Below are 27,317 nucleotides of genomic sequence, written 5' to 3'. Positions count from 1 at the left end.
AAGTGGGCACATGGAGGAAGGGTCTGAAGGAAGGGTCTGAAGGAAGGCTCCGGAGCACAGGCCCTGGTGTCCCTGTGAGGACGCTGGACCTGCAGGAGCGGGGAGCTGCAGTGCCACCTGCTGGGTGCCACGGGCCAGGCATGGGGTCCAGCCGCCGGGTTGGGTGCGTCTGATGTCTTGCTGAGCGCCTGGTCCCGTCCTCTTGAACTGCCCTTGCCCAGCACTGCACTCTGGAGGTGGGTGGTGCAGGTGGTGGAGGGACACAGGCCAGCTCAAGCCCGCTGGTGGCAGGGCATTTTCCCACAGGGATACGGGAAGCCACCTGTGTCAGGGCCAGGCCCTGGGATCGGCAGGGGCTGGTGGAATGATTTGAGCAGCTCTGGGAGTGGGGAAAAAAGACTAATTTCCAAACCCGTTTGTTCTCAGATAAAAAGCAGTTTTATAAACCCGCAATCTGCTCCAGATTCAAGCAGTACTATTTCAGCAGGAGGTGGTCATGGAAGTCAGCGCAGCAGACGCTCCCTGACCCGGAGGCCTGCCTGCTTTCCACGTTGTTTCCCATGTTCAGGATTTCAAGAGAAGCAGCTCACGCTCCTGTGGTGGAGGGCAGGGTGTTCCACAAACACCTCCAGACCCAACCAAGAACTACGGGGCGGTGGGCTGCGGGCCCCACGCATACTCAGGGGACCCGGCAGAGTCAGGGCCAGGGCCCTTCCCTCCAGGAACCGGTCCTTGGTAAAACAGCCACAGGCCACGCTGCAGTCTGGTTCCCAGTGGGGCTGCCTCAGTCCTACCCCCAGCACCCTCAAAAGCTGGGGTGTCTGCATGTCCCTTCACATAATTGATATGGTACCACCTCCTATAATAATATAAAATAAAAACATCTGATGTCTGGGTTTTTTCCCTGTTTCCAAATTTGTAGACTCCCAGGAAAATATTTTATGCAGCCTTTTAAAAATCTGGTTCTTGGCAGTTTATCCATCTGTATCGATCCTGTGGGCTGTAAAGGAAAAGACAGACACAGGTGATCAGAAGGTGGCTGTTCCCATGCTCCTTTCTACTGATGGGGCTCAGCAGTCACCCGGAGCAGCAGCTGGCTGGGCCCAGGTGAGGCAGAGCACCCGCTGCCAAAAATCAGCTGCTTCTGGAAGGTGGAGGTCTGCTTCATCCCCCCCACTCAAGCCACAGTTTCCAACGAGCTCACTAATTCCACCTGTGAAAGGCCCCCCCCTCCCTTTTTAAGGCACAAATCACAGGCTCTGAGTTAATCATGGGTCAAGGGCTAGTTGGCGTCTCTGCTCCCAGGCAGGCAGCTGAGGGAAGGTCGCCAGCAGCCCACACACTGAGCAGCCGCTTTGAGGTCCCCGGCTCCGTTAGCTGGTGACTGCGAAGGGACAGCTACTCACACTGCTTTGGTATCCGGAGGGCCTCACTGTCCAGCACCATCACCTGATGCAGGACGCCCCGGAACTGATAGAGCACTTTCAGGTTCTTCTCTTCCCCCACACACGGGTCATAAAAGCCAGGCAGCCCAGCCTGTAACAAATTGCTACTCTCAGTACTCCAGAAGGTCTAAGACCAGCACTCCTCCTCACTACCACCGGAGGGGCAGTGTGCACAGGCTCTGACTCCCTGGGGAGATGCAAACTTTGGGGCTTGAAGAAAAAGAAACAAGAATTTAAAAAAATTGCCAAGACTTGCTTCTTAATAAAGGCCCCATCGTCACACTAAGACAGGGCCACTAGATGATTTCTAGGGTGCCAGGAGCTCTCTGGCCTGAGCTAACCTGCATTTTCATCCTTCTGGATGGTCCACGCACCAGGCCCCAGAGGCGAGACTCACACATGTTACAAGTGACCTCATGCTCTTTCTGCAATGAGGCAAAAATAAACAGAATCAAATGCCATGAAGGCAGGCACGTGTTCTGTTTGCTGGTGTGGCTGGCCCACAGGCGGGGCTCAGTAAATCCTTATTGAGTGAGTGCTGAAATGACTGAATGAAGCAAATAGCTCCAACGTGGGTACTGCTCAGGAGCTGGGCGGCATCCCATGCAGTAGATGCCGATGATGGCAAAGATCCCACTTCAAGGGGCCAGGCTGTCCTTGTCAGACTGAAGCTATTCTTCAAACCTCTGTTTGTTTTTTTTAAGACAGGGTCTTGCTCTGTCACCCAGGCTGGAGTGCAGTGGCACAATCACAGCTCACTCTAGCCTCAACCTCCTGGGTTCAATCAGTCCTCCCGCTTCAGCCTCCCGAACAGCTGGGACAACAGGCACATGTCTAATTTTTTCTCTTTTTTGTAGAGATAGGGTTTTGCCATGTTGTCTAGGCTGATCTCAAACTCCTGGGCTCAAGCAATCCGCCAAACTCCTGGGCTCAAGCAATCCGCCCACCTTGGCCTCCCAAAGTGCTAGGATTATAGACGTGAGTCACCACGCCCAGCCCATTCCGATCTGTGAGCACACGGCATGTGGTGGCTGGTGCTGCTGTACCTTGGAGGCCTCCGTGAGGATGAGCTTCGAGTCCTTCACCAGGCACTGCAGGGGCACAGTCACGTCAATCACCTTCACCTTCTCACTCTTCCTGCTCTTGTCATTGACAAACTTCCCGTACCAGGCATTGACGATGATGAGGCCTAAGGACAGACTCCGAGTAGAGGAAGGCCTTCTCCGGGCACCTCCCTGTGCCGCTCGGAGACCCCCAGCACCCACCCTGGCCCAAGAGAGGACACATATTCTCACCCATTCTGGACTCTTCTGCCTCAATTATCCTTCGGACAGATTCCTGCATCAGCCGGACCTGCCAGAGAACATGGATGACACAGTCAGGGCCCCACCAGGCCTGCTCCACCTCTGGTCAGAGGGCCACGGGCAGGCAGTCTTGTCCATGCCAACATGCCTGCTCAGGGCCTGGAAAGCAAGGGACCTGACAGCTCTGCTACCCAAGTGGCTCGCTCTGAAACTCCTAGACTTAGGGCAGGCAGCTCTGGGTCAGAAGGTGAGAAGCACCAGAAACGGCATGACCCTCCCGTGGCCACCGGTGGGAGCTCCCTTTCTGGGGATCATAAATGTGTGGGTGGGATTTCTTGACCCAATAAAAAAACACTGCATGCGTTGTCAGCTTTAAAAATAAAGGTATTTCACAGAAGCTGGAATCCCAGCTCCTCCTGAGAAAGGACCTGTGTTCTCCTGTGGCGCCACTCTACTGAGCATAGCTGTGCTGCCCACTCAGACAGGCATGTGCTCGCCAGGCCACGCACACAGCCCACCGCCACCTGGGAGTGTGCTCGCCACTTACCCAGGAAGCCTGCTCCCTCCTGCTCCGTAAAAGGCAGAGCACTCAGAGGGAAGGAAAAGAGGCCAACACTCACCACTTTAAAAAAGCCCTTGTTATGCCTTTGGAGGGTAACTATCTTTAGGGCAGGGCCTGCAGAGCCCAGCAGTGCATCCCACAGTAAAGACTACATGGAGAGGCAAGTTGTTGGAGAAGAGAAGTCTGACATCCAAGGCCTTGAGACCAACATGTGGGGTGTGGAGTGTGTCCCCTACAGCCCTCGCTTAGGAACGGTGGGGCAGCACTCACAGCGGACTCCGCCTCTTGCTTCTTCTGCAGCACGTCGGTGGCGGCGCTTTCCCTCTGCTTCTCCAATTCCCTTACGCGAGAGGAACACAAGCCCCATGTTAGCGTGGCGCTGCCCAGCTTCCAGCCAACACAGCGCCTCCCGTGCTGGACCCGAGCCCAGCGAACAGTCTGTCATCTTACTGGAGTTCCAGTTCTAGAACTTTAAAAAATATTCCCACGACAGTCTCAGGCAAGTCTGTTGGTCACAGGCTGGCAGTGTTCATTTTACCCTTAGATGGCTCCGCCCCACCTCCTCACTGAGCTGACGGGACACCCACTGTCAGTCTCTTTGGAAAGAAGACCCCAGCACACGAGAATTTCATAGATCCCACCAATCTTGTGGGATTATTATTTTTCTTAATTTTAATTTTAAAATAGAGATGGGGGTCTCACTATATTGCCCAGGCTAGTCGTGAACTCCTGGGCTCAAATGATCCTCCTCTCTCAGCCTCCAAAAGTGCTAGGATTACAGGCATGAGTTACTAAATAAGACTTTTGGTAGGAACAACTAATACCACTTTGGACACAGAGATCTGCTTTCCTGTAACAAAGTATGGGCCTTGGGGTCAGCATATGCCTGTCCTCCCAGAAGACTGTTCCAGGCCTCAAGCCTCCTAGGGAACTAGGATTCTGAATCCAAAGGCCAGAGGGGCCCAGAAGAGGAGATTCATTCCTTTATCTGAGATTCTCTAAGTGCAATGCTTTATTTACTAAATGAGATATTACAAAGTAACAAATCTATACCAGCTCTCAGTTTTCTGTAGAGATGCTTGCACTAATAATTTAGGTTTCATGGCATGCCCCAATGGATTATCTAAGAAACTGCAAAATAAACTGCGTTTCCATGACTTTCAAGACTATAGTTAATGCAGGCCCCTTACATAAGAATCCAGAATGCATTCCTCTTAAACTCAGGGCCGGGAAAGGAAAACTGTTTATTTCTTGAGGCCATGGTTTAGAGACTCAACACTTTTTTTTTTGAGGTGGAGTCTGGCTCTGTTGCCCAGGCTGGAGCGCAGTGGGCGCGATCTTGGCTCACTCCAAGTTCCACCTCCCGGGTTTACGCCATTCTCCTGCCTCAGCCTCCTGAGTAGCTGGGACTACAGGCGCCCACCACCACACCCGGCTAATTTTGTTTTTTGTATTTTTAATAGAGACGGGGTTTCACTGTGTTAGCCAGGATGGTCTCGATCTCCTGACCTCGTGATCTGCCCACCTCGGCCTCCCAAATTGCTGGGATTACAGACGTGAGCCACCGCGCCCGGCCGAGGCCCAACACTTCTATAAACTCTAGTCCTTTCTAAGAGCAGGAATTACAAATGAAGAGAGAACAGCAGTCCAACTACTGACAATGATGAGAAATAGTTAACATTTACCAATCGTGGCCCAGACATCAGCCTAAGCGCTTTACATGCATTAATTATCTCAGGTTTTCCTCATCACCCGACGCAGTAGGCTCTGTTATCCCCTCCATTTTAAGGGTGAGGAAACTGAGGCACAGGGCTGGCTAGTGACATGCCCATGATGTGTCAACTCACTTCTCTTTCTGAGCCCTGAGGTATGGTTTGATGATCAGACGGTGCATGGCAAAGTAGACCACTAGAGGCCCCACGGTGGCATAGAACACGGCGCTGGGCAGAAGCTGGTCCGTCAAGTGAATAGGGAAGAAGTATGTCTGACTGGCCCTGTTGAGCCTGGGGAAAAATACAAAAAACAAAACACCCAAGATGAATCAGGTTTTCCAGGGAAGGGCAATGGGGTGTTACCCACAGGAGAACTTGCGCTGCGTACAGCTGCGAGTTCAAGGAGGCTGCAGTCTGCTCCTTTCACAGTCCACCGCCTTCTGCTGGCCTCCTGTTCCAAAGTCTGGCTGATGGATCTGACACTGTGACAGAAGAAAGATCCCAGTATCTGCTGACCTCCAGTCAAAGCAACAAGAGGAACACTTCACAGGGTTAACGTCCCCTACAGGTGCATTCGGTCATAGGCTGGAGAGGACAGGAATGGGGTCCTCCAGAGGGCGCTGGAGAGTCACGTCTCAGTCCTTAACTGAGGTTTCCAAAGAAGTTGGTGAAGACTTCAAAAGTTAGTCAGTTAAGGAGGTTCTGCTTCTAGTGGTGGCCGAGTAGCTCCTATTGGACCAACGTGTAAACTCTGGACCACATATAAAAAAATTTGGCCAGGCGTGGTGACTCACGCCTGTAAACCCAGCACTTTGGGAGGCCGAGTTGGGCGAATCACCTGAGGTCAGGAGTTTGAGACCAGCCTGGCCAACATGGTGAAACTCTGTCTCTACCAAAAATACAAAAATTAGCTGGGTGTGGTGGTACCTGTTTGTAGTCCCAGCTACTCGGGAGGCTGAGTGAGGTGGGACAATCACTTCAACCCAGGAGGCAGAGGTTGCAGTGAGCTGAGATTGTACCACTGCACTCCAGCCTGGGTGACAGAGCGAGAGTTTGTCTCAAAAAAAAACAAAAAGAAAGAAATTATCCAGTATGAAGAACAAAGAGGAAAAGGATTGAGGACGCATGGACACAATGTCAGAAACCCATGGAAGAGTGGTAAGAAGTTTAATACGTTGATAATTAGAGTCCTGGTGACGAAAAGGAAATTTACAGATGCAAGAAGTTTAGGAAACCCCAAGCATGATAAATACAACAAAAGCCATATCTATGTACATCACAAACTGATAAAAAGCCAGAAAAAGAAAAAATGTTGAGTAGCCACTGACAATACCTGACCATACCCTTCCAGAATAAAAGCAATTCCAGAATTGATAAAGAACACTCAAAACCTGGCCAGGTGCGGTGGCTCACGCCTGTAATCCTAGCATTTTGGGAGGCCGAGGCAGGCAGATGGCTTGAGGTCAGGAGTTTGAGACCAGCCTGGCCAACATGGTGAAACCCTGTCTCTACTTAAAATACAAAAATTAGGCCGGGCGCAGTGGCTCAAGCCTGTAATCCCAGCACTTTGGGAGGCTGAGACGGGCGGATCACGAGGTCAGGAGATCGAGACCATCCTGGCTAACACGGTGAAACCCTGGCTCTACTAAAAATACAAAAAACTAGCCGGGCGAGGTGGCAGGCGCCTGTAGTCCCAGCTACTCGGGAGGCTGAGGCAGGAGAATGGCATGAACCCAGGAGGCAGAGCTTGCAGTGAGCTGAGATTCGGCCACTGCACTCCAGCCTGGGCGACAGAGCAAGATTCCACTTCAAAAAAAAAACAAAAACAAAAACAAAAATTAGTTGGGTGTGGTGTCAGGCGCCTGTAATCCCAGCTACACAGGAGGCTGAGGCAGGAGAATTGCTTGAACCTGGGAGGTGGAGGATGCAGTGAGCTGAGATTGTGCCACTGCACTCCAGTCTGGGGAACAAGAGTGAAACTCTGTCTCAAAAAAAAAAAAAAAAAAAAAAAATACACACACACACACACGCACATACACATATATAAACAGAGATAGGTTAAATGTGAATGGGCAAAAAAATAAATAAATAGTAAGCATAAGAAGGCTAAAAGAGCTATATAATAACAGATAAAGTAGACCTCAAGACAAAAAGTTTTTTTTTTTGAAGTGACGGGGTCTCACTCTGTCATCGAGGCTGAGAGGCAGTCAGAGCTCACTACCACCGTGGGCTCCTGGGCTCAAGTGATCCTCCCGTCTTGGCCTCCCAAAGTGTATGAGCCACTGTACTGAGCCTTCGAATATTATCTGAGGAGAGATGGCTGATGCCAACTCTAATCTTGGTAAGGGATTTGGCTTTTGTTTCCAAAACTGAGCTGTGATCCACTTTTATTCACTCGCTGAGTTCCTATCAAGTACTAGGATGGGTTTTAGGCTCTAGAAGTGCAGATGGGAATAAAATGGACCAAGTCCAAGTCTTATTTCTGATGAGGAGTGAAGGAGATGGCCCTTTAGATGGAGACTGGTTCGCTGGAGACTAAACATGGTGGGGGGATCACCTGGGGCGAGGGAAAGGGCTACTATGTATACAAGGTGAATTAGGGGACATTTGAGCAGATACCTACAGGGAGTGAAGGAAATGGCCACATATTTATCTGCAAACTGAGAAATAGCAAAGGCCACCTCATAAGCAGGAGGGGGCCTGGTGTGTGCCAGGAACAGCTCAGGGGGTCGGGATGGCTGGCGTTGGGGGAGAGAGGAATACTACATCATGGAGGGCGTTGCAGGCTCCAAAGTCTCTGAAGGGCTTTGGCCTCTGCCTGGAATTGAGGGAATCTCTGAGGTTTTAGGCAGAAGACAGACGTGAACTGCCTTCAGTTTTAAAAAGGACTCTCCTATGGAGAGCAGACACACAAGGAGGGAGAGGGGTTCAGTGGGGAGGGTGCTGTGTACCTAAGACAAAGATGTTGGCGGCAGTGAGGTTGAGAAATGGCCAGATTGGGGATACACTTTTGGAGTACATGTTCATGAGATGATTTTGAGATATGTCTGATTTGGAGTGTGTGTGAGAGAGAGAGATCGAGGCTGACTCCAAGGTTTTTGGACAGAGCAAGTAGAAGGCTGGAGCTCTCATTTACCGACAGGAAAGGAGGCTGGGCGCTGTGGCCCACACCTGTAATCCTAACACTTTGGGAGGCCGAAGCGGGATAACTGCTTGAAGTCAGGAGTTCAAAACCAGCCTGGGCAACCAAGTGAGACTCTGTCTCTATAGAAATAAAATTTAAAAAGAGAGAGAGATGGGAAAGACTTCAGGCAGAGCAGGTTCTGAAGCACCTACGTGTCTGGGGGCACAGGGAGAGATAGAGTTCTGTTTGGATACGTGACGTTAGTGATGCTGTTAGGTATCCAAGTAGAGATTAGGAAAAGAAAGCTGGACGCATATATGAGCTGGAGATTAAGGGGGTGGTCCAAGCTGGCGCTTGCAACGTGACAGTCCTCAGGGCATGTAAGCCACAAGGCTGGACATGACTGCTTGGGAGTGAGTCTGGAGAGAGAACGGCTGTGCCCTGCAGTGGTGCCTCCATTTAGAAGTTTGGGACACAGAGAGCAGCCATCTGGTACGGAAAGCCAGAGCAGGGCATGGTATCCTGTAACTCAAGGCAGAGAGGCCGTGAGGGCAGGAGGGAATGGCCGCCAAGGCAGCAGGTGCAGAGACCAAGGGAGCTGAAGAAGAATCACCCTCTGGTCTGTCACGGGAGGGAGGGTGCTCCACTGATGACCGAAAGGGCTGGTTTTTCTGGAGAGGCCTGACTAGAGCGGGTTTACAAAGAAAGAAGACGGATGCAAGCGAAAACAGACAACTCCTTTTTTTTGAGACGGAGTTTCACTGTCGCCCAGGCTGGAGTGCGGTGGCGCCATCTCGGCTCACTGCAAGCTCCGCCTCCCGGGTTCCCGCCATTCTCCCGCCGCAGCCTCCGGAGCAGCTGGGACTACAGGCGCCCGCCACTACGCCTGGCTAATTTTTTGTATTTTTAATAGAGACGGGGTTTCACCGTGTTAGCCAGGATGGTCTCAATCTCTGACCTTGTGATCTGCCTGCCTTGGCCTCCCAAAGTGCTGGGATTACATGTGTGAGCCACCGCGCCTGGCCAAAAACAGACAACTCTTTTGAGGAACTAAGGAGAGGACAGTGACTAGATTCAGGTGGAGCAAGGGTGTGTGTGCCAATGAAAACCCCTGGTGAGAGGGATGAATCAACACAGCAGCTGCTACTGGAGATGCTGTGCCTGGGTGACAGCTACCTGGCCAGTGACTCCAGGAGGCCTGGGCTGCTAGACTGCCATCCTGTGACATCAGGCGAGGCTGCTGGGTGGCTGCTGGAGCTCAGACACACACCTCACTCACTCAGAGTTGGAACTATGCACTCCTTGAAATCTGCTTACTCAGCAAAAACAAGCACCTGTAATTTTTTTTTTTTTTTGAGACAGAGTCTTGCTCTGTCGCCCAGGCTGGAGTGCAGTGGCCAGATCTCAGCTCACTGCAAGCTCTGCCTCCCGGGTTTACGCCATTCTCCTGCCTGAGCCTCCTGAGCAGCTGGGACTACAGGCGCCCGCCACCTCGCCTGGCTAGTTTTTTGTATTTTTTAGTAGAGACGGGGTTTCACTGTGCTAGCCAGGATGGTCTCGATCTCCTGACCTCGTGATCCGCCCGTCTTGGCCTCCCAAAGTGCTGGGATTACAGGCGTGAGCCACCGCGCCCAGCCATATTTTTTTTTTTTTTGAGACGGAGTCTCGCTCTCCCGCCCAGGCTGGAGTGCAGTGGTGTGATCTCGGCTCACTGCAAGCTTCGCCTCCTGGGTTCACGCCATTCTCCTGCCTCAGCCTCCAGAATAGCTGGGACTACAGGCGCCTACCACCACGCCCAGCTAATTTTTTGCAGTTTTAGTAGAGACGGGGTTTCACCGTATTAGCCAGGATGGTCTTGATCTCCTGACCTCGTGATCCGCCCGCCTCCCAAAGTGCTGGGATTACAGGCATGAGCCACCGCGCCCGGCTTTTTTCTTTTTTTTGAGACGGAGTCTTGCTGTCCCCCAGGCTGGAGTGCAGTGGTGCGATCTCGATCTCAGCTTACTGCAACCTCCGCCTCCGTGTTCAAGCAATTCTCCTGCCTCAGCCTCCCAAATAGCTGGGATTATAGGCACGTGCCACCACATCTGGCTAATTTTTGTATTTTTAGTAGAGATGGGGGTTTCGCCACGTTGGCCAGGCTGGTCTCGAACTCCTGACCTCAGGCGATCTGCCCACCTTGGCCTCCTAAAGTGCAGGGATTACAGGCATGAGCCACTGCACCCAGCCAAGCAACGGTGTCTTTAAGAACAAAATTACAATGCAAAGGCTATTTCAGCCTTAACTTGGATAAAGCCTGGTTGAGTGAAGGTGACAGGCATTCCTTGACCAGAAAGGCCTGAGTTCAACTTACTTGACTTTGAGAGAAACGCCCTGTGGAACTCCAATGCTGACAGCTGCACCCAAAACGCTGTGCCTGGAGATCTTCCTCTCGGCTCCGTACTCCACCACCGTCCCAAAGAAGCCTGCTCTGCAGGGAGAGGACGCGGTCTGTACCTGTGTCCCCCTCATTCATCACTTCAGCAGCAGCTGTCATTTGAGAAGAGGCCAGGTACCTGTCCCTTCCCTCCCTCTAGCCTCCTCGACCCCCAGGGAGCAGATTCATGACAGAAGAAAGTCGGGACACCCATGGTCTAGTTCTTCCATGACACTCTAAGCTCCTCAAGGGCTGGGACTGTAGTGGTAAATCCCCCACAGCCTCAAAATAGGAAGCTCTCCAAAAATGTCACACACACGTAGATATTCACATGAGCTGGTATCTTACAGCAACTGGCTCCACGTGAAGACCGCATGCAGAGCCAGTGTGCTTCCACGCTAGCCAGGCCAGGACTTACTTGAGGGATCCTTTCACGCGAGTCTGATCATCATCTTGGAATTTGTGCTGATAGCTGATCAGTGCAAAGGAGTGAGGGATTCCCAGCTGGGGAGACAGAGGTGCAAGGATGCATGGCTGGGACGTGCGACTCCTTAGGGAGGTGGGTATCTGCCCTCCCATTAGCTCTGGGCATCTGCTGCACACAGGCCTTTAAGGCAAGGGTCACGGTCTGGCAGCCACACCGAGTACACGATGGTTTATTAGCAGCCAGTAGTTAAAAACTGGAAGACTTCACAGAAACCCAGTGTTCTAGCTTCTCACCAGAAATAAAAGCTCTGGCGACACTGAGCCTGTGCTCCTAGGTGGCAGTGGCTGGTGAGAGCCAAGGAGCAGTGGCCCGTGTGGGGCGGCTTCTCATGCACTAGCCCTGGCCTGGCCACAGGGGTGTCCGAGGGCAAGATTCTGCCGTGGGGCTTCATGTGCCCGCCCCCGATTCCACGGGCTGTCCCACCAGACATTAAGATGTTGTTCTGCCCTAGGCAGATGATCTGACACAGCTGCCCTAGGCGCCCGAAGGCAACTGCATTTCATACTGGAAGGTTCCACCAGGGTCACTCGAGTGTGAGCACCCAGAGCCTGCCCCTCAGGGCCCTGCGTGGGCTCAGACTTAGTGGTGATCAGAACGTAGGATTTAAGGGGCGCACTGAGTGCTTGGGAGGAGGGGTCCGCCCAGAGCTCTGTCTGCAGGAGACGATGGCTGCTCGGCTCACCTGCAGGGCCACAGTGAAGTGGCTGGTTTTAGTGTCCCGGACGATGCTAGTGTTCATGGCTGACTGGATACCCCATCGCCACTGCAGGTAGCCCACGGTGTTCTTGTCTAGGTTCCGAGCTAGGACGGTGGTCAGGCCAGGTCGGATTCCACGGGATGAAAACTGCAGAGCACAGTTCGTTGTCACAAAGCTGGAGAGACACACAGACAGAATAGGTCCTGGATGGCACCTGCTCTCAGCTGTTCTTTGTCACTTCCTCTCTGCCTGGCTAAGATCTTACTGTCACGTCTAAGCATCCCTGGGCCAGCTCCCAGTGAAAAAAAAAAAAAAAGCAGAAGATTAGGCCTCTGTCCACACAGAGGGGGGAGGGTCCTAGCCAGAATCTTCCCAGTAACTTCTCGACTCCCCTCAGCCGCCCTAACTTTAGCTACAACCAAAGAGGCACCTGACTGTCTGCATTCCTAAGCCAGCAGGTGCAACCCCATTCAAGCTAGAACGTATGGGGTCTGAGGGGTGCGACTCAGAATCACCTACGGAGGGTCTCAAATTAAGTAGTACAAGACAGTGGTGCCCAAACTACTGCACGCTGGAATCACCCGGCTCATCCCCAAATCACGGCTGGCTGGCTGGCTTCTCCGCCGGCATGCTGATTTCCTCAGTGCGGGCTTGGAGTGCAAAGTGTCCCAATGATTCCAAAGTGCAGTAGAGTTTGAGAATCACTTACCTAGAGGACACCCTAGACCTATGGAACCAGAATTTCTGGGTGGAGGCATCAGTATATTTTTGGAGCTGCTGTGATTTTTGATGTACACCAACAGCTGAGTACTAGTGACAGAAACTACAGGCAAAGCGAGCGCAGGAAACAGGTTCCCGAAAAGAGCCTCTGCAGTTTCTTTCCAAGGGAGTCCAGCCCCATCTTCTGGTGGAAAAGGGGTATTTCATTTTACTAACAACGAAATTCACACTTCATTCAAGGTGATGAAGGGTAAACTCACAGCTGGTTTCTTTAATAAAGAGCTCAACATCAATTGCGTAAGTTTCTTTCTCTCCTTTCTAAGTTCTGGAGGTGATGTTTATGCCATTAAAATAACAGCAGGCAGGCTCATTGGCTCACACCTGTCAACTCAGCACTTTGGGAGGCTGAGGAGGCAAAGTGCTTCACCCCAGGAGTTCGAGAACAGCCTGGGCAACATGGCAAAACCCCCATCTCTACAAAAAATACACAAAATTAGCCGGGTTTGATGGCACGTCCTGTAGTCCTAGTGACTTGGGAGGCTGAGGAGGAAGGATCACCTGAGCCTGGACAGGTCGATTTTTTTTTTTGGACGGAGTTTCGCTCTTGTTGCCCAGGCTGGAGTGCAATGGCGTGATCTCAGCTCACTGCAACCTCTGCCTCCTGGGTTCAAGGGATTCTCGTGCCTCAGCTTCCCGAGTAGCTGGGACTACAGGTGCCCGCCACCATGTCTGGTTAATTTTTTGTATTTTTAGTAGAGACGGGGTTTCACCATGTTGGCCAGACTGGTCTCGAATTCCTGCCCTCAGGTGATCCACGGGCCTTGGTCTCCCAAAGTGCTAGGATTACAGGTGTGAGCCACTGTGCCCAGTCAACAGGTCATTATTTTTGACTTAAGATGGTTTATTGGGCCGTAACTCCATCGTAAATCAAGGAACATCTGCAACTGGATCCAAGGATTAGAGAACCCTGGTTAGCCGACATCCATAACTAATCTGGTCACCATATATTAAGAAGCTGGACTGGTAGGCCAGGTGCGGTGGCTCACGCCTATAATCCCAGAACTTTGGGAGGCCAAGGCGGGTGGATCACAAAGTCAAGTGATGGAGATCATCCTGGCCAACATGGTGAAAACCCGTCTCTACTAAAAATACAAAAATGAGGCAGGCGTAGTGGCGTGTGCCTGTAGTTCCAGCTACTCGGGAGGCTGAGACAGGAGAATCGCTTGAACCTGGGAGGTGGAGTTTGCAGTGAGCTGAGACTGCGCCACTGTACTCCAGCTTGGTGACAGAATGAGACTCCCTCTCAAAAAAAAAAGGAAAAAAAAAAAAGAAACGGGCATCTTTGGCCACACATCATCCCCTTGTTTATAAATCAGTCGTCCTTCCGTTTAAATCTGCTCAAGTCTAATAAGCTCTGGGCAGCAGCACTAAACTCAGTTTCCAAGCCTGTAAGCACTGATCATCAGTCCACCCCAGCCTCTTGGTGGCCACTCCATGAACAGACACTGAGGCTTGAGCAGACAAAACGGCCAGAAGATTTCCCTTAATGAAGTGTCTTCCAAGCTTGTGTAACCTTAAGAATCACCTGAGGGGCTTGAAACACCTCGATTCCCAGTCCCGTCCCTCATAGGACCCAGGGCAGGTTTTTCTTTTTCTTTTTTTTTTGAGACGGAGTCTTGCTCTGTCACCCGGGCTGGAGTGCAGTGGCGCGATCTCAGCTCACTGCAAGCTCCGCCTCCCGGGTTCACGCCACTCTCCTGCCTCAGCCTCCCGAGTAGCTGGGATTACAGGCGCCCGCCACCTCGCCTGGCTAATTTTTGTATTTTTAGTAGAGACACAGTTTCACCATGTTGGCCAGGCTTGTCTTGAACTCCTGACCTCAGGCGACCCGCCTGCCTCGGCCTCCCAAAGTGCTGGGATTACAGGCATGAGCCACCATGCCCGAACAGCATTTCTTTTTTTTTTTTTCTGAGAAAGGGTCTTGCTCTGTCACCCAGGCTGCAGTGCAGTGGTGTCATCATGGCTCACTGCAGCCTCGACCTCCTGACCTCAAGCGATCCTCCCACCTCAGCATCCCACATAGCTGGGACTACAGGTGTGTGCTACCATGCCTGGTTAATTTTTATGTTTTTCATAGAGTCAAGGTTTTGCCATGTTGCCTAGGCTGGTCTCAAACTGCTGAGCTCAAGTGATCATCTCACCTGGCCTCCTAAAGTGGTGGGATTACAGGCGTGAGCCACCACACCCAACCCCCGAGGCAGCTTCTAACCAACATCTGAGATGACCAATCTAAGAAGACAGGGTCAGGACACTGATGTGTGTACAGATGCGGTTTCCCTGCTGTTCTCTTCTAAGTTTGAATCCCGGTCCCCTTCTCAGATGCAGTAGGTGAATCCAATGACATAGAGCAGCACCCACGCGATGCCCCATGGCAGCATGCCCCGCATTCCTTCCACCTTTTTTACATTATTTTTTTCGGGGCAGTCTTGCTCTGTCGCCTAGGGTGGGGTGCAGTGGTGCAGTCTCAGCTCATTGCAGCCTCAACCGCCCGGGTTCAAGCAATCCTCCCACCTTGGCCTCCAAAACCCTGGGATTGCAGGTGTGAGTCACACAGGCTCCTTTTCCTCTTTGTGTGTTTGGAAGCACTGCTTTATTTTTATTTATTTTATTTTTATTTTTTATTTTTTTTTGAGACGGAGTCTCGCTCTGTCGCCCAGGCTGGAGTGCAGTGGCCGGACCTCAGCTCACTGCAAGCTCCGCCTCCCGGGTTCACGCCATTCTCCTGCCTCAGCCTCCCGAGTAGCTGGGACTACAGGTGCCCGCTACCTCGCCCAGCTAGTTTTTCGTATTTTTTAAGTAGAGACGGGGTTTCACCGTGTTAGCCAGGATGGTCACCATCTCCTGACCTCATGATCTGCCCGTCTCGGCCTCCCAAAGTACTGGGATTACAGGCTTGAGCCACCGCACCCGGCCTTTATTTTTATTTTTATTTTTATTTTTGAGATGGAGTCTCGCTCAGTGGCCCAGGCTAGAGTGCAGTGGCACAATCTTGGCACACTGCAAGCTCCGCCTCCCAGGTTCACGCAATTCTCCTGCCTCAGCCTCTCGAGTAGCTGGGACTACACGCGCCCACCACCATGCCTGGTTAATTTTTTGTAGTTTTAGTAGAGACAGGGTTTCACCGTGTTAGCAAGGATGGTCTCTATCTCCTGACCTCGTGATCCACCCGCCTCAGCCTCCCAAAGTGCTGGGATTACAGGCGTGAGCCACCGCGCCCGGCCAGGAAGCACTGTTTTGGTGCCTCTGCTTAAGCAGCCTCTGCCTGCCCCACAGACCACGCCCTCCTGTTTTGCAGGCTCCCTCTCAACACCTTTCCTGCTCTTCTTACAATAGGCTGACCTGCAAGCCTGCCTGTGTTCCCTGCCCCATGCCCCACAGACAAATGACCAGACTAGTGGGCAGGGATTAGGTCAACCCCTGCAGAGCTTGGCAGGCACACAGACACATGTCTCACTGGAAGTGTAATAACTTTCTTTTTTTTTTGAGACAGTCTTGCTCTGCTGCTCAGGCTGGAGTACAATGGTGTGATCCTGGCTCACTGCAAACTCCGCCTCCCAGGTTCAAGCGATCCTCCCACCTCAGCCTCCCAAGTAGCTGGGACTACAGGCAAGCGCCATCACGCCTGGTTAATTTTTATATTTTTATTAGATGGGTTTTGCCATGTTGGCCAAGCTGGTCTCGAACTCCTGACCTCAGGTGATCCTCCCGCCTCAGCCTCCCAAAGTGCTGAGATTTATAGGCATGAACCACTGTGCCCAGCCTAGAGTACATGTTTGATAGGAAGTTATTCATGCCACTGTGCCTAGGCGCACTTTGGAGGCCAAGGCGGGAGGATGGCCTGAGGTCAGGAGTTAAGAGACTAGCCTGGCCAACAAGGCGAAACCCTACTCTACAAAACCCAACTCTACAAAAATTAGTCAGGCGTAGTGGTGCCCATCTGTAGTCCCAGCTACCTGGGAGGGTCACCTGTGCCTGGGAGGTTGAGGCTGCAGTGAGCTGAGATTGCACCACTATTCTTCAGCTGGGGTGACAAAGTGAGACCTGTCTCAAAACAAAAAACATGTACTCCAGGCTTGGTGACGTGGCTCATGCTTCTCATCTCAGTGCTTTGGGAGGCCGAGGTGGGAGGACTGCTTGAATCCAAGAGCTTGAGACCAGCCTAGGCAACATAGAGAGACCTTTTCTCTAAAAAAACTAAAAAATGAGCCAGACATGTTGGCACATGCCTGTAATGCTAGTTTTTCAGGAGGCTGAGGGAGGAGGACTGCTTGAGCCCAGGAGTTCAAGGCTGCAGTGAACTATGATTGGGCTACTGTACTCTAACCTGGGCAGCAGAACAAAACCTCGTCTCTAAAAAAAATAAAGTAAAATAAAATAGGCCAGGTGCGGTGGCTTACACCTGTAATCCCAGCACTTTGGGAGGCTGGAGCAGGTGGATCACCTGAGGTCAGGAGTTCGAGACCAGCCTGACCAACATGGTGAAACCCTGTTTCTACTAAAAATACAAAAATAACTGGGCATGGTGGCACATGCCTGTAGTCCCATCTACTCAGGAGGCTGAGACAGGAGAATCGCTTGAACCCAGAAGGCAGAGGCTGCAGTGAGCCGAGATCACGCCACAGAACTCCAGCCTGGACAACACAGCAAGACTCTGTCTCAAAAATAAATAAATAAGGCCGGGCGCGGTGGCTCAAGCCTGTAATCCCAGCACTTTGGGAGGCCGAGACGGGCGGATCACGAGGTCAGGAGATCGAGACCATCCTGGCTAACACTGTGAAACCCCGTCTCTACTAAAAAATACAAAAAACTAGCCGGGCAAGGTGGCGGGCAGGCGCCTGTAGTCCCAGCTACTCGGGAGGCTGAGGCAGGAGAATGGCGTAAACCCGGGAGGCGGAGCTTGCAGTAAGCTGAGATCTGGCCACTGCACTCCAGCCCGAGCGACAGAGCGAGAGTCCATCTCAAAAAAATAAAAAAAAAATAAAAAAATAAAATAAAATAAAAATAAATAAATAAATAAAATAAACTCCGTGTACTCCATTCTGGGACTCCTTCAGCTATATCTTCCCCTGGAAGAGAGAGGTATTATTTACCCTCCACCAATTCTTTTATCTGAGCTCACAAAGACATCACTGCCCCCACCATATAGGAAACGAAGACACTGCTGTCATTCTAGAAGGCACAGGGATACACAGTTCTAGGAGTGTGACATCATGGCAGCACAGAGACGACAGGAAGCAGAGGCTGGCTGGGGACTCCGTCTCTGGTATATGTCAATCAACCTGATGATAAGGCAGTCTGTCATTCTCTGGGACAATGGAATGATCCATAAGTCTGTAAGTGTTTCGGTCCACTGCCCAACTCTCCCTGAAAGCACTCTTTCTCTGTGGCCTCGTGGCATAGGTGAGGGAGGTGTGAGGCCTGGATGGTGCAGCCTGGCCGGGGCTGGGACAAGGGTCCATTCCCGCATCCCACCTCTTCCCACCTGCACACTGCCTGGGCTTCACGCCACTGCTGCACCTGCCCTTGATGTACGCAGTGACCTTGTAGGACAGACAAGATAGTGCCAACTGCTCTGATAAAAAGAACACGGTTCTAGTCTCCTAAGTCAACAAAGATCACCAAAGAGGAGCTGCTGCCTCTCATATTTACCATCTTGGTGTGAGATTACGGAACAGCTTGAGACCAAATAAAGGTCCCTGCAGGTCTCCAGCTCCAAATTCCAACTGTTTGAAAAGGAAAAAGAAGGCGTTAGTGGTGTTTTATCTCATAGCAGCAACCCAGGCTCAGGTATGTACCTCTGGGTATAATTCATTCATTTAATTCACTGGTCTTGCCAGGGCTCTAAAAGAAGGGGGTGGAAGACTGTTAATGTCTCATCTTAACCTTAGCCAAATGGAGATGTCTGCTGCCACAGATCCAAAGGAGACCCAGGTTTCAATGGCACATGTTTCACTGGTGTCCCTCCAAAGAAAAAAACTGCTCACCTCTGATCCTTGCCTCCCAGGCTGAGGTCAGGAGACCAGCCGGCTCCCCACCGCTCCTGGCGTAGCGCCCCCACCTGCAGAGCACCTGCTGCGATCAGGTGTGCGACGCCCCCCCCGACCCCCACCCCGCTTGCACCGCTGACTCCTTATTTTCATCCTGAGCCAAATGTCTCCCAGGTGACTGGGGTGGTCCTCAGGGGTCTGACGTTAAAGCCCGGCAGCAGTTCTACACTCGCACAGCCTTGGAAGTCACAGCTGAGCCTGGCTGCCGTGTTTACTGGTCTGGGTGACTTTCAAGCAACTCTTCAATGTTAATTTGATGCAGCTCAATTTGCTCTGCAGAACTGGCTGTTAAATGGCCACCAATCAGTGAACCATCGCACTGGAGAGAGCACCTGCCTTCTGAATTGTGCAGGAAAAAGAGCCCACAGGCTTTGTGCTCAAGGGAACACTGAGTTTCCGAGGCTGGATTTCTAGAAGTTGCTGTCTCATAGGAAACCTGAGGAAGACTGACAAGACTTCTCAGATATGAGACCTATTTATCTTTTTATTTTTGAGACGGAATTTTGCTCTTGTCCCCCAGACTGGAGTGCAATGGTGCGATCTCGACTCACTGCAACCTCCTGCCTCCCCAGTTCATGTGATTCTCCTGCCTCAGACTCCCGAATAGCTGGGATTACAGGCAGGCGCCACCACGCCCAGCTAATTTTTGTATTTTTAGTAGAGACGGGGTTTCATCATGTTGGCCAGGCTTATGAGACCTATTTTTCTTTTAGGACCAGTCAACTGATGGAAGTGTGACACTTGGTGCCATTACACAACAAGGGGGTCCCTGGGTGAGTTTGAGGGTGAGCTTTGAGAGTGCAGATGTTCAGAAATAAGCCTTTGCATGGACAACACAACTCAGCCAACAGACATTCTTACCTCTCCCCATCCCTTTGCCGAAGTTACTCGTCTGAGCGCAAAGTTAATGGAACCTCCTCCATTTCCATTCTGGGTTGAGAGGCTTCCAGAGAGGATGGCTGTGTCTGTCGCTGTCAAGGGTGCCTAAAAATGATATTTGCTGGTAATGAATGAATTAAAACAACAGGAAGTGCCAGTGGCAGCAGCCTAAAGAACGCACTGTGAGTCCAAGGCCAAAGGTGCAGACGACTCCTCTGTTTAGAAGCACACATGGATGCAGAACTGCCGCAACTGCTTGACTTTTCTTTCGCTTTGTTATTTGGTCTGCATGTGACCACAAGGATAATATGCTTTGCAAAAGCTTTAATGGGCAAATTTCACAACACCACGGGAAACATGAGGCTGCATGTCCCAGTGATATCAGCACAGTGACTTCACTGTGTGCCTTCCCTCTGTGGTACACCTGGGGCCTCTCCTGTCCTTGCTTGCCATCAGGGTTCTGGGGGGACTGAAGACTTTTCCATGGCTGTATTCTGTATCAGCTGACTCAGGGAGCTCCAAGACGGGGCAAATTTCCCCAAGTTAGGACTCCATGTTGTTGGCTGATGCAATGGAGAATAAATTAATGAGCTGAGGAGACAAAGATCTACTATCAACACTCAGGAGAATGGCCTGACCTTGCCACATTCAAATAGTAGGCAGAATGGTGACATTTTCGTGTGCCCAGGGCTCACCATTTTCCCAAGAAAATGGTGAGATTTTCGTGGGACCTGCTATAGCCTTGCGGCACGTAGCAGAATTTGCCTTAAAACTAAAATCAGTGGTTAGAATGATCCATGGAGGTCTACTTTCTCTCCCAGAACCCCATGACCTTGGGCCTCTACTTCTCCCAGACCATTAACACCCTCTGCTGGAAAGGCCCAAGACCTTGGGAGCCAAGTGCCCCAGCCCACACTCCTGCTGGCTCACATGCCAGCACAGCGGTAACACACGGCTGGGACTGAAGCGCTTTCTTTTTTAAGTGGCTAATTGCATCCTTTCATAAATAAAGATGAGAAAAACCCTGGGCAGACTCTCGTTCCAGCTGCTTGGTGTGCTGTGCCTCATTAACTCGAGCCCTTGCAGTACTCGGAGAGGTGGTTGTGTGCTTTACCTCAATGGACTGGGATATGTGCATTTTATTAATTTCAATCTGCGGAAAGCTACTGCCGGACACATCTTCATACTCCTCATCATAGCGATCAAAAAGGTCAGTGGCATCTACTCCAACGCTGATCGTTCCCTGGGGCAGAAAAACAAGCTGTCAGCAGAAGGGGTGGTATTTGTGGAATGAAAGACAATGCTACACTTCAACAGCCAGCTTGCTTTAATTGAACAGGTCATTCGACTTCAGGGTTCACTGGGTTTAGGTAGGACACGCCACCAGGAAGCCCACAAAGCATGAATGTCACAGTCTGAACCAAACTGCAGAGCACCACAGACGTCCGGACCTAGAAAACGTCATTTGACCAGGAGAGCTGGTCTGCATGTCTGCAGGGCAATGACACGCCAAAGACAAAAGTGTTAGTCAAAGAAGTAAGAGCAGCGCAGTTTGATTTTCAGAGACCAAACAGGCCCCATGAATGCATACAGCAACCTAGAAATGAACTACATGGATCAAACATTTTTTGGTAAACACCGTACACTGCAAAACTACCCTAAAACTCTTTAAATAAAAATACCTTCAAAGATAAAGTAGCACAAATTATGAACAAATGGGAGACTTAAAAATTAATCCACCTTCTCAAATTAATTTGAGAATTAAGTTTGAGAAACAGAAGTGTATTCGCTCAAGGAATTCTAAGCTAAAATTTTGCTGATAAAAATGCTTGTTATGCATAAAATCAATGTTTATTATTCTTTTATAGGCACAACTTTAAAAATGGACACATATCTTAATCCAGTATATAAAACCATGGCCACATACACTTTTTAAATTAAACTTTCGCAGCCCATTACAACAATTTTTTTTTTTTTTGAGATGGAGTCTCGCTTTGTCGCCCAGGCTGGAGTGCAGTGGCGTGATCTCAGCTCACTGCAAGCTCTGCCTCCTGGGTTCATACCATTCTCCTGCCTCAGCCTCCGAGTAGCTGGGACTACAGGTGCCCTTCACCACGCCCAGCTAATTTTTTGTATTTTTAGAGATGCGCTTTCACCACGTTAGCCAGGATGGTCTCGATCTCCTGACCTCATGATCCGTCCGCCTCATGGAGTCTCACTCTGTCGCCCAGGCTGGAGTGCAGTGGTGCAATCTCGGCTCACTGCAAGCTCTGCCTCCCGGGTTCATGCCATTCTCCTGCCTCAGCCTCCCGAGTAGTTGGGACTACAGGTGCCCACCACCACGCCCAGTTAATTTTTTATATTTTTAGTAGAGATGGGGTTTCACGTGTTAGCCAGGATGGTCTTGATCTCCTGACCTCGTGATCCGCCCACCTTGGCGGCCTCCCAAAGTATTGGGATTACAGGCATGAGCCACCGTGCCCGGCCGGCCGAGAGAGTGTTTTAAGTGGTCAAGAAAGGAACCTCTGAGAAGGGGGTGTGGGAACCAAGACACAAATGAGGATGGCCCTCGTGGGCACCCAGTGGAGGGGCAAGGAGGTCTCTAGGGCTGGAGCGGAGGGGGCAATGGCAGGTGAATTCAGACAGGGTGGTGTTTGGGTAGTCTCTGGAGTGTCACAGGTGGGGTTTAAATCTGTTGTTTCTGTTGGTTTAGCCATTAGCTCAGATTTTTCACTTTTATGTCAGAGTGCATTTTGCAGATGGACCATCACTTTATTTCCAGCATCCGCCATGGTCTCATCTAATGTGTGAGACGCACAGTGCCTTTAGGAGCTGACCAGTGAGATTCTACCACTCTTTTCCCCTTTCTTTGCAGATGAACCGTAGGAAGCACCTCCCTTTCTAGGTCAGGCATGTGTGCTGCACGCTGACGCAGTGGTGAGGTGCAGCTCACTCCTGGCATCGGTAGTGGGGAAGTATCAGATGCTGCTGCCCATGTGGCGTAGCCGGTGGCAGCCAGAGCCTTGGCGTGTGGGGCAGCTGAAGCTGTCGAGCCCACTGGTCAGCCACATCCCTAGGAAACTCCAACTATATATGAAAACGTGTGGGGAACACTGGTGGCCTGTGCTGCGGAGCCTGTCTAAGAGCACCCTGAGCACCGCTGCCACGATGTTTCCGTCACCTGTTGAAGGATACACCTTGGCCTCCCAAAGTGCTGAGATTACAGGCGTGAGCCACCGTGCCTGGCCAGTGCTAGCTTTCTATCAGATGCTTCAATCTGAAAATGCATTAACCCTAATAATTACCTGATTTCTGTTGAGGGTGAAACGCCTGACATTATAAATGCTACTATAAACTCAATTAAAAAGTTCCACATTGAAGGTAAATGTGTTTTTTTTGTGTGTGGTGATATTCAAATACCAACTTTGAGGCAGTATAGTGTTATGGTAAAAAATATTTTTATTACATCAAGAAACCCATGGGCTAGAAACATCCTTAGAATTAGTTGTAGTCTTTGGGAGGCCGAGACGGGCGGATCATGAGGTCAGGAGATGGACACCATCCTGGCTAACCCGGTGAAACCCCGTCTCTACTAAAAAATACAAAAAACTAGCCGGGCGAGGTGGCGGGCGCCTGTAGTCCCAGCTACTTGGGAGGCTGAGGCAGGAGAATGGCGTGAACCCAGGAGGCGGAGCTTGCAGTGAGCTGAGATCCGGCCACTGCACTCCAGCCTGGGCGACAGAGCGAGACTCCGTCTCAAAAAAAAAAAAAAAAAAAGAATTAGTTGTAGTGATACATAACGTATAATTGTGTCAAAACAAGCTGTGGTACTCTACCCATGGAAAATGAAGTTGTAGTTGTCAAAATTCACAAATGTTTATATTCACAGAGTAACAGCACAAACACATCTCTGTGATGATGATGATTCTGAATAATAAAAAAAAAACTGCATGGCAGTATATGAACAATTTGTGGCCAGGTGCGGCGGCTAATACCTGTAATCCCAACACTTTGGGAGGCTGAGGCAGGTGGATCACCTGAGGTCAGGAGTTCGAGACCAGCCTGGCCAGCATGGTGAAACCCTGTCACTACTAAACATACAAAAATTAGCTGGGCACACATCCCAGCTACTCTGGAGGCTGAGGCAGGAGAACTGCTTGAACCTGAAAGGTGGAGGTTGCCGTGAGCCAAGATTGCGCCACTCCACTCCAGCATGGGTGACAGAGCAAGATTCTGTTTCAGAAACAACAGGCTGGGCGCGGTGGCTCATGCCTGTAATCCCAGCACTTTGGGAGGCCGAGGCAGGCGGCTCACGAGGTCAGGAGTTCGAGATCAGCCTGACAAACATGGTGAAACCCCGTCTCTGCTAAAAATACAAAACTTTGCCAGGCGTGGTGGTGTGTAGCTGTAATCCCAGCTCCTCAGGAGGCTGAGGCAGGAGAATTGCTTCTACCTGGGAGGCAGAGGTTGCAATGAACCAAGATCGTACCACTGCACTCCAGCCTGGGCAACAGAACAAAACTCTTGTCTTAAAAAAAAAAAAAAAAAAAAATTACAATCACTGAAAATAAGGCTTGTAATGAAAAATACTCTGAGGCTGATCTTTTTTTTGGGGAAAAAACCATACAAAATAAATAAGAGTTCAAACGGTTTATGAGATATAATTTTGAAATTCCATAATGGCATTTTGGAGTATCTTTATTTTGGGTAGGAATCTTGGTGGAGCTGTCATGTTTAATTGGGTAAATTTATATTCTCTTTTAGAGTGAAATGGAATTGAAAAGGTCTACAGTTTTGTAGCATCTAAATTTGATAAAACATTCAAAAGATCATAAATAAAGATGATTTAGAAAAATATGTCAAGGTCGGGCGCGGTGGCTCAAGCCTGTAATCCCAGCACTTTGGGAGGCCGAGACGGGTGGATCACGAGGTCAGGAGTTTGAGACCATCCTGGCTAACACGGTGAAACCCCGTCTCTACTAAAAAATACAAAAAGCTAGCCGGGCGAGGTGGCTGGCGCCTGTAGTCCCAGCTACTCGGGAGGCTGAGGCAGGAGAATGGCGTAAACCCGGGAGGCAGAGCTTGCAGTGAGCTGAGATCCGGCCACTGCACTCCAGCCCGGGCGACAGAGCGAGACTCCATCTCAAAAAAAAAAAAAAAGAAAAATATGTCAAAGAAAACTGTTGTGAATAAAGTTAAAAAGACAATACCTGTCAAAATACTTGGGCCAAGATATTTTTATGTTCTAATATGAAGAAATTTAGAATTGAGAGAGTATTTTCTAAATTAAAAATATGATACACAAAGAAGAATCAATTAAATGTGTCAAAAATTTCGGCTGGGTGCTGTGGCTCACTCCTGCAATCCCAGTAGTTTTGGAGGCTGAGGCGGAGGGACTGCTTGAGCCCAGGAGTTTGAGACCGGCCTAGGCACAACATGCTGAGACTCTATCTCCACAAAAAAAACTAAAAAGATTAGCTGGCAGTGGTGGTATCCGCCTGTGGTCCCAGTCACCTGGGAGACTGAGGTGGGAGGATTCCTTAAGCCCGGGAGGTCAAGGCTGCAGTGAGCCGTGACTGTATCACTACACTCTAGCCTGGATGATAGTATGAGACCCTGTCTCAAAGTAAAATAAAACTTGATAAATATAAATGCAACTTTCATAAAGATAGTAGGCAATGGTATTAAAGAAAAAGACACTGGAAATACACTCTTCACAAAACAGCGTGACACACTGTGGAAGTTAGATCAAAGGCCTCCCAAGGAACCATGCCTGCGGGTACTCATGCCCTCATAAAGAGCCCTCTCCTTGATCCTGAACCTCTCGGGTTCATAAAAGCAACTCTCAGACTTGCTTTTGTCCAACAGAATGCATGGATTTGATGGTGCTGACTTCAAGACCAGCTCATGAGAAGCCTTGCAGCTTGGCCCAGGTCTCTAAAATACACTATCTGGGGGACACTAGCTAATATGTATTAAGTCCAGCTACCCAGAGACTGCTGTTGGCAAGGAAGCCTGAGGGGAGAGGTTGCCTAGAGAGAGAGTGATGCCAGCCAACTCTGCTGAGGTGCATGAGACATGAATGCAGAAGCCACTGCTGACGTGCAGACCAGCAAGCCTGCAGGGGATGAGATCCAGCTACCCTCTGACTGCAACCCCTGGGAGCACCACCCCATCCTCTGGGAGCACCACCCCATCCTCTGGGAGCACCACCCCATCCTCTGGGAGCACCACCCCATCCCCTGGGAGCACCGCCCCATCACAGTCAAGTCCCAGTCAATCCACAGAACTGTGAGACAGTATGGAATTGTTGGAAGCCACCAAGTTTGGAAATGGTTACACAGCAGCACATAATCAGAACACTGATACTGGAGACAGACAAGGTTGATGAGCAGACTAAAAGTCTGTGGATACATGCCCCAAATAATGATTCCTACTCTTTTTTTTTTTTTGAGATGGAGTCTTGCTCTGTCACCTGGGCTGGAGTGCAGTGGCGCCATCTCGGTTCACTGCAAGCTTTGCCTCCTGGGTTCACGCCATTCTCCTGCTTCAGCCTCCTGAGTAGCTGTGACTACAGGTGCCTGCCACCATGAGTGGCTAATTTTTTTGTATTTTTAGTAGAGACGGGGTTCCACCATGTTTGTTAGCCAGGATGATCTCGATCTCCTGACCTCGTGATCTGCCCGCCTTGGCCTCCCAAAGTGCTGGGATTATAGGCGTGAGCCACCACGCCCGGCCACATGTTTTCTTTTTTTTTTTTCTTTTTTTTTTTTTTTTGAGACGGAGTCTCGCTCTGTCGCCCGGGCTGGAGTGCAGTGGCCGGATCTCAGCTCACTGCAAGCTCCGCCTCCCGGGTTTACGCCATTCTCCTGCCTCAGCCTCCCAAGTAGCTGGGACTACAGGCGCCCGCCACCTCGCCCGGCTAGTTTTTTGTATTTTTTAGTAGAGACGGGGTTTCACCATGTTAGCCAGGATGGTCTCGATCTCCTGACCTCGTGATCCGCCCGTCTCGGCCTCCCAAAGTGCTGGGATTACAGGCTTGAGCCACCGCGCCCGGCCCACATGTTTTCTTAAGAACATTTTATTTTATTTTAAGAGACAGAATCTTGCCCAAGCTGTAGTGCAGTGGCACAAACACAGCTCACTGCAGCCTCAAACTCCTGGGCTCAAGTGATTCTCCTCCCTCAGCCTCCCAAGTAGTTGGGACCATAGGCACACGCCACCACACCTGGCTAATTTTTGTATTTTTTTGTAGAGACAGAGTCTCGCTATATTGCCCAGGCTGATCGCCAACTCTTGGGATCAAGCAATCCTCCTGCCTTAGCCTCCCAAAATGCTGGGATCACAGGTGTGAGTCATCGTGCCTGTCCCAATATTTTATTTTTCAACTACCTTTGAATAAATTATTTATAGTTTATCTGATATAATAAAACCAATATTCATTAAAACATATTTCAACAAATGATATCATCTGAATATTTTTATTTTATTTTTTTAGAGACAGGGTCTTACTTTGCTGCCCAGGCTGGAGTGTGGTGGCTTGATCACAGCTCACTGTTGCCCTGAACTCTTGGACTCAAGGGACATCCCTTCCTTGGCCTCCTAAATAGCTGGAATTACAGGTGCGTGCCACTGTGCCTGGCTAATTATTTAAAAAGTTCTTTTTTTTTTTTTTTTTTGAGATGGAAGTTGCACTCTTGTCGCTCAGGCTGGAGTGCAATGGCACAAGCTCGACTCACTGCAACCTCCGCCTCCTGGGTTCAAGTGATTCTCCTGCCCCAGCTTTCTGAGTAGCTGGGATTACAGGTGTGTGCCATTGCACCCAGCTAATTTTTGTATTATTGGTAGATATGAGGTTTCACCA

At 50.4% G+C, this 27,317-nt stretch overlaps 1 protein-coding gene across 1 annotated transcript in view; it reads right to left on the bottom strand.

The window, feature by feature from the left end:
- Positions 1-419: 419 nt before the first annotated feature.
- The window catches only part of DNAJC11 (DnaJ heat shock protein family (Hsp40) member C11), a 72,881-nt gene continuing 45,983 nt past the window's right edge, over positions 420-27,317 (bottom strand). Inside the window, exons 5-16 of the mRNA XM_010357385.1 lie at positions 20,568-20,696; positions 19,436-19,558; positions 18,177-18,250; positions 11,733-11,922; positions 10,982-11,067; positions 10,501-10,617; positions 5,159-5,314; positions 3,582-3,651; positions 2,741-2,798; positions 2,492-2,634; positions 1,407-1,536; positions 420-1,000 (exon numbers count right to left, since the gene is read on the bottom strand). Coding sequence (XP_010355687.1) covers positions 975-1,000; positions 1,407-1,536; positions 2,492-2,634; positions 2,741-2,798; positions 3,582-3,651; positions 5,159-5,314; positions 10,501-10,617; positions 10,982-11,067; positions 11,733-11,922; positions 18,177-18,250; positions 19,436-19,558; positions 20,568-20,696 — 1,302 coding nt within the window. The 3' untranslated portion in view covers positions 420-974. The remainder of the gene's footprint in view (positions 1,001-1,406; positions 1,537-2,491; positions 2,635-2,740; positions 2,799-3,581; positions 3,652-5,158; positions 5,315-10,500; positions 10,618-10,981; positions 11,068-11,732; positions 11,923-18,176; positions 18,251-19,435; positions 19,559-20,567; positions 20,697-27,317) is intronic.

This window comes from Rhinopithecus roxellana, chromosome 12 (assembly GCF_007565055.1).
Source record: "Rhinopithecus roxellana isolate Shanxi Qingling chromosome 12, ASM756505v1, whole genome shotgun sequence".
Taxonomy (NCBI): Eukaryota; Metazoa; Chordata; class Mammalia; order Primates; family Cercopithecidae; genus Rhinopithecus; species Rhinopithecus roxellana.
The sequence above is the reverse complement of the archived record's forward strand: the minus strand, read 5'-3'. Positions and strand labels throughout refer to the sequence as shown.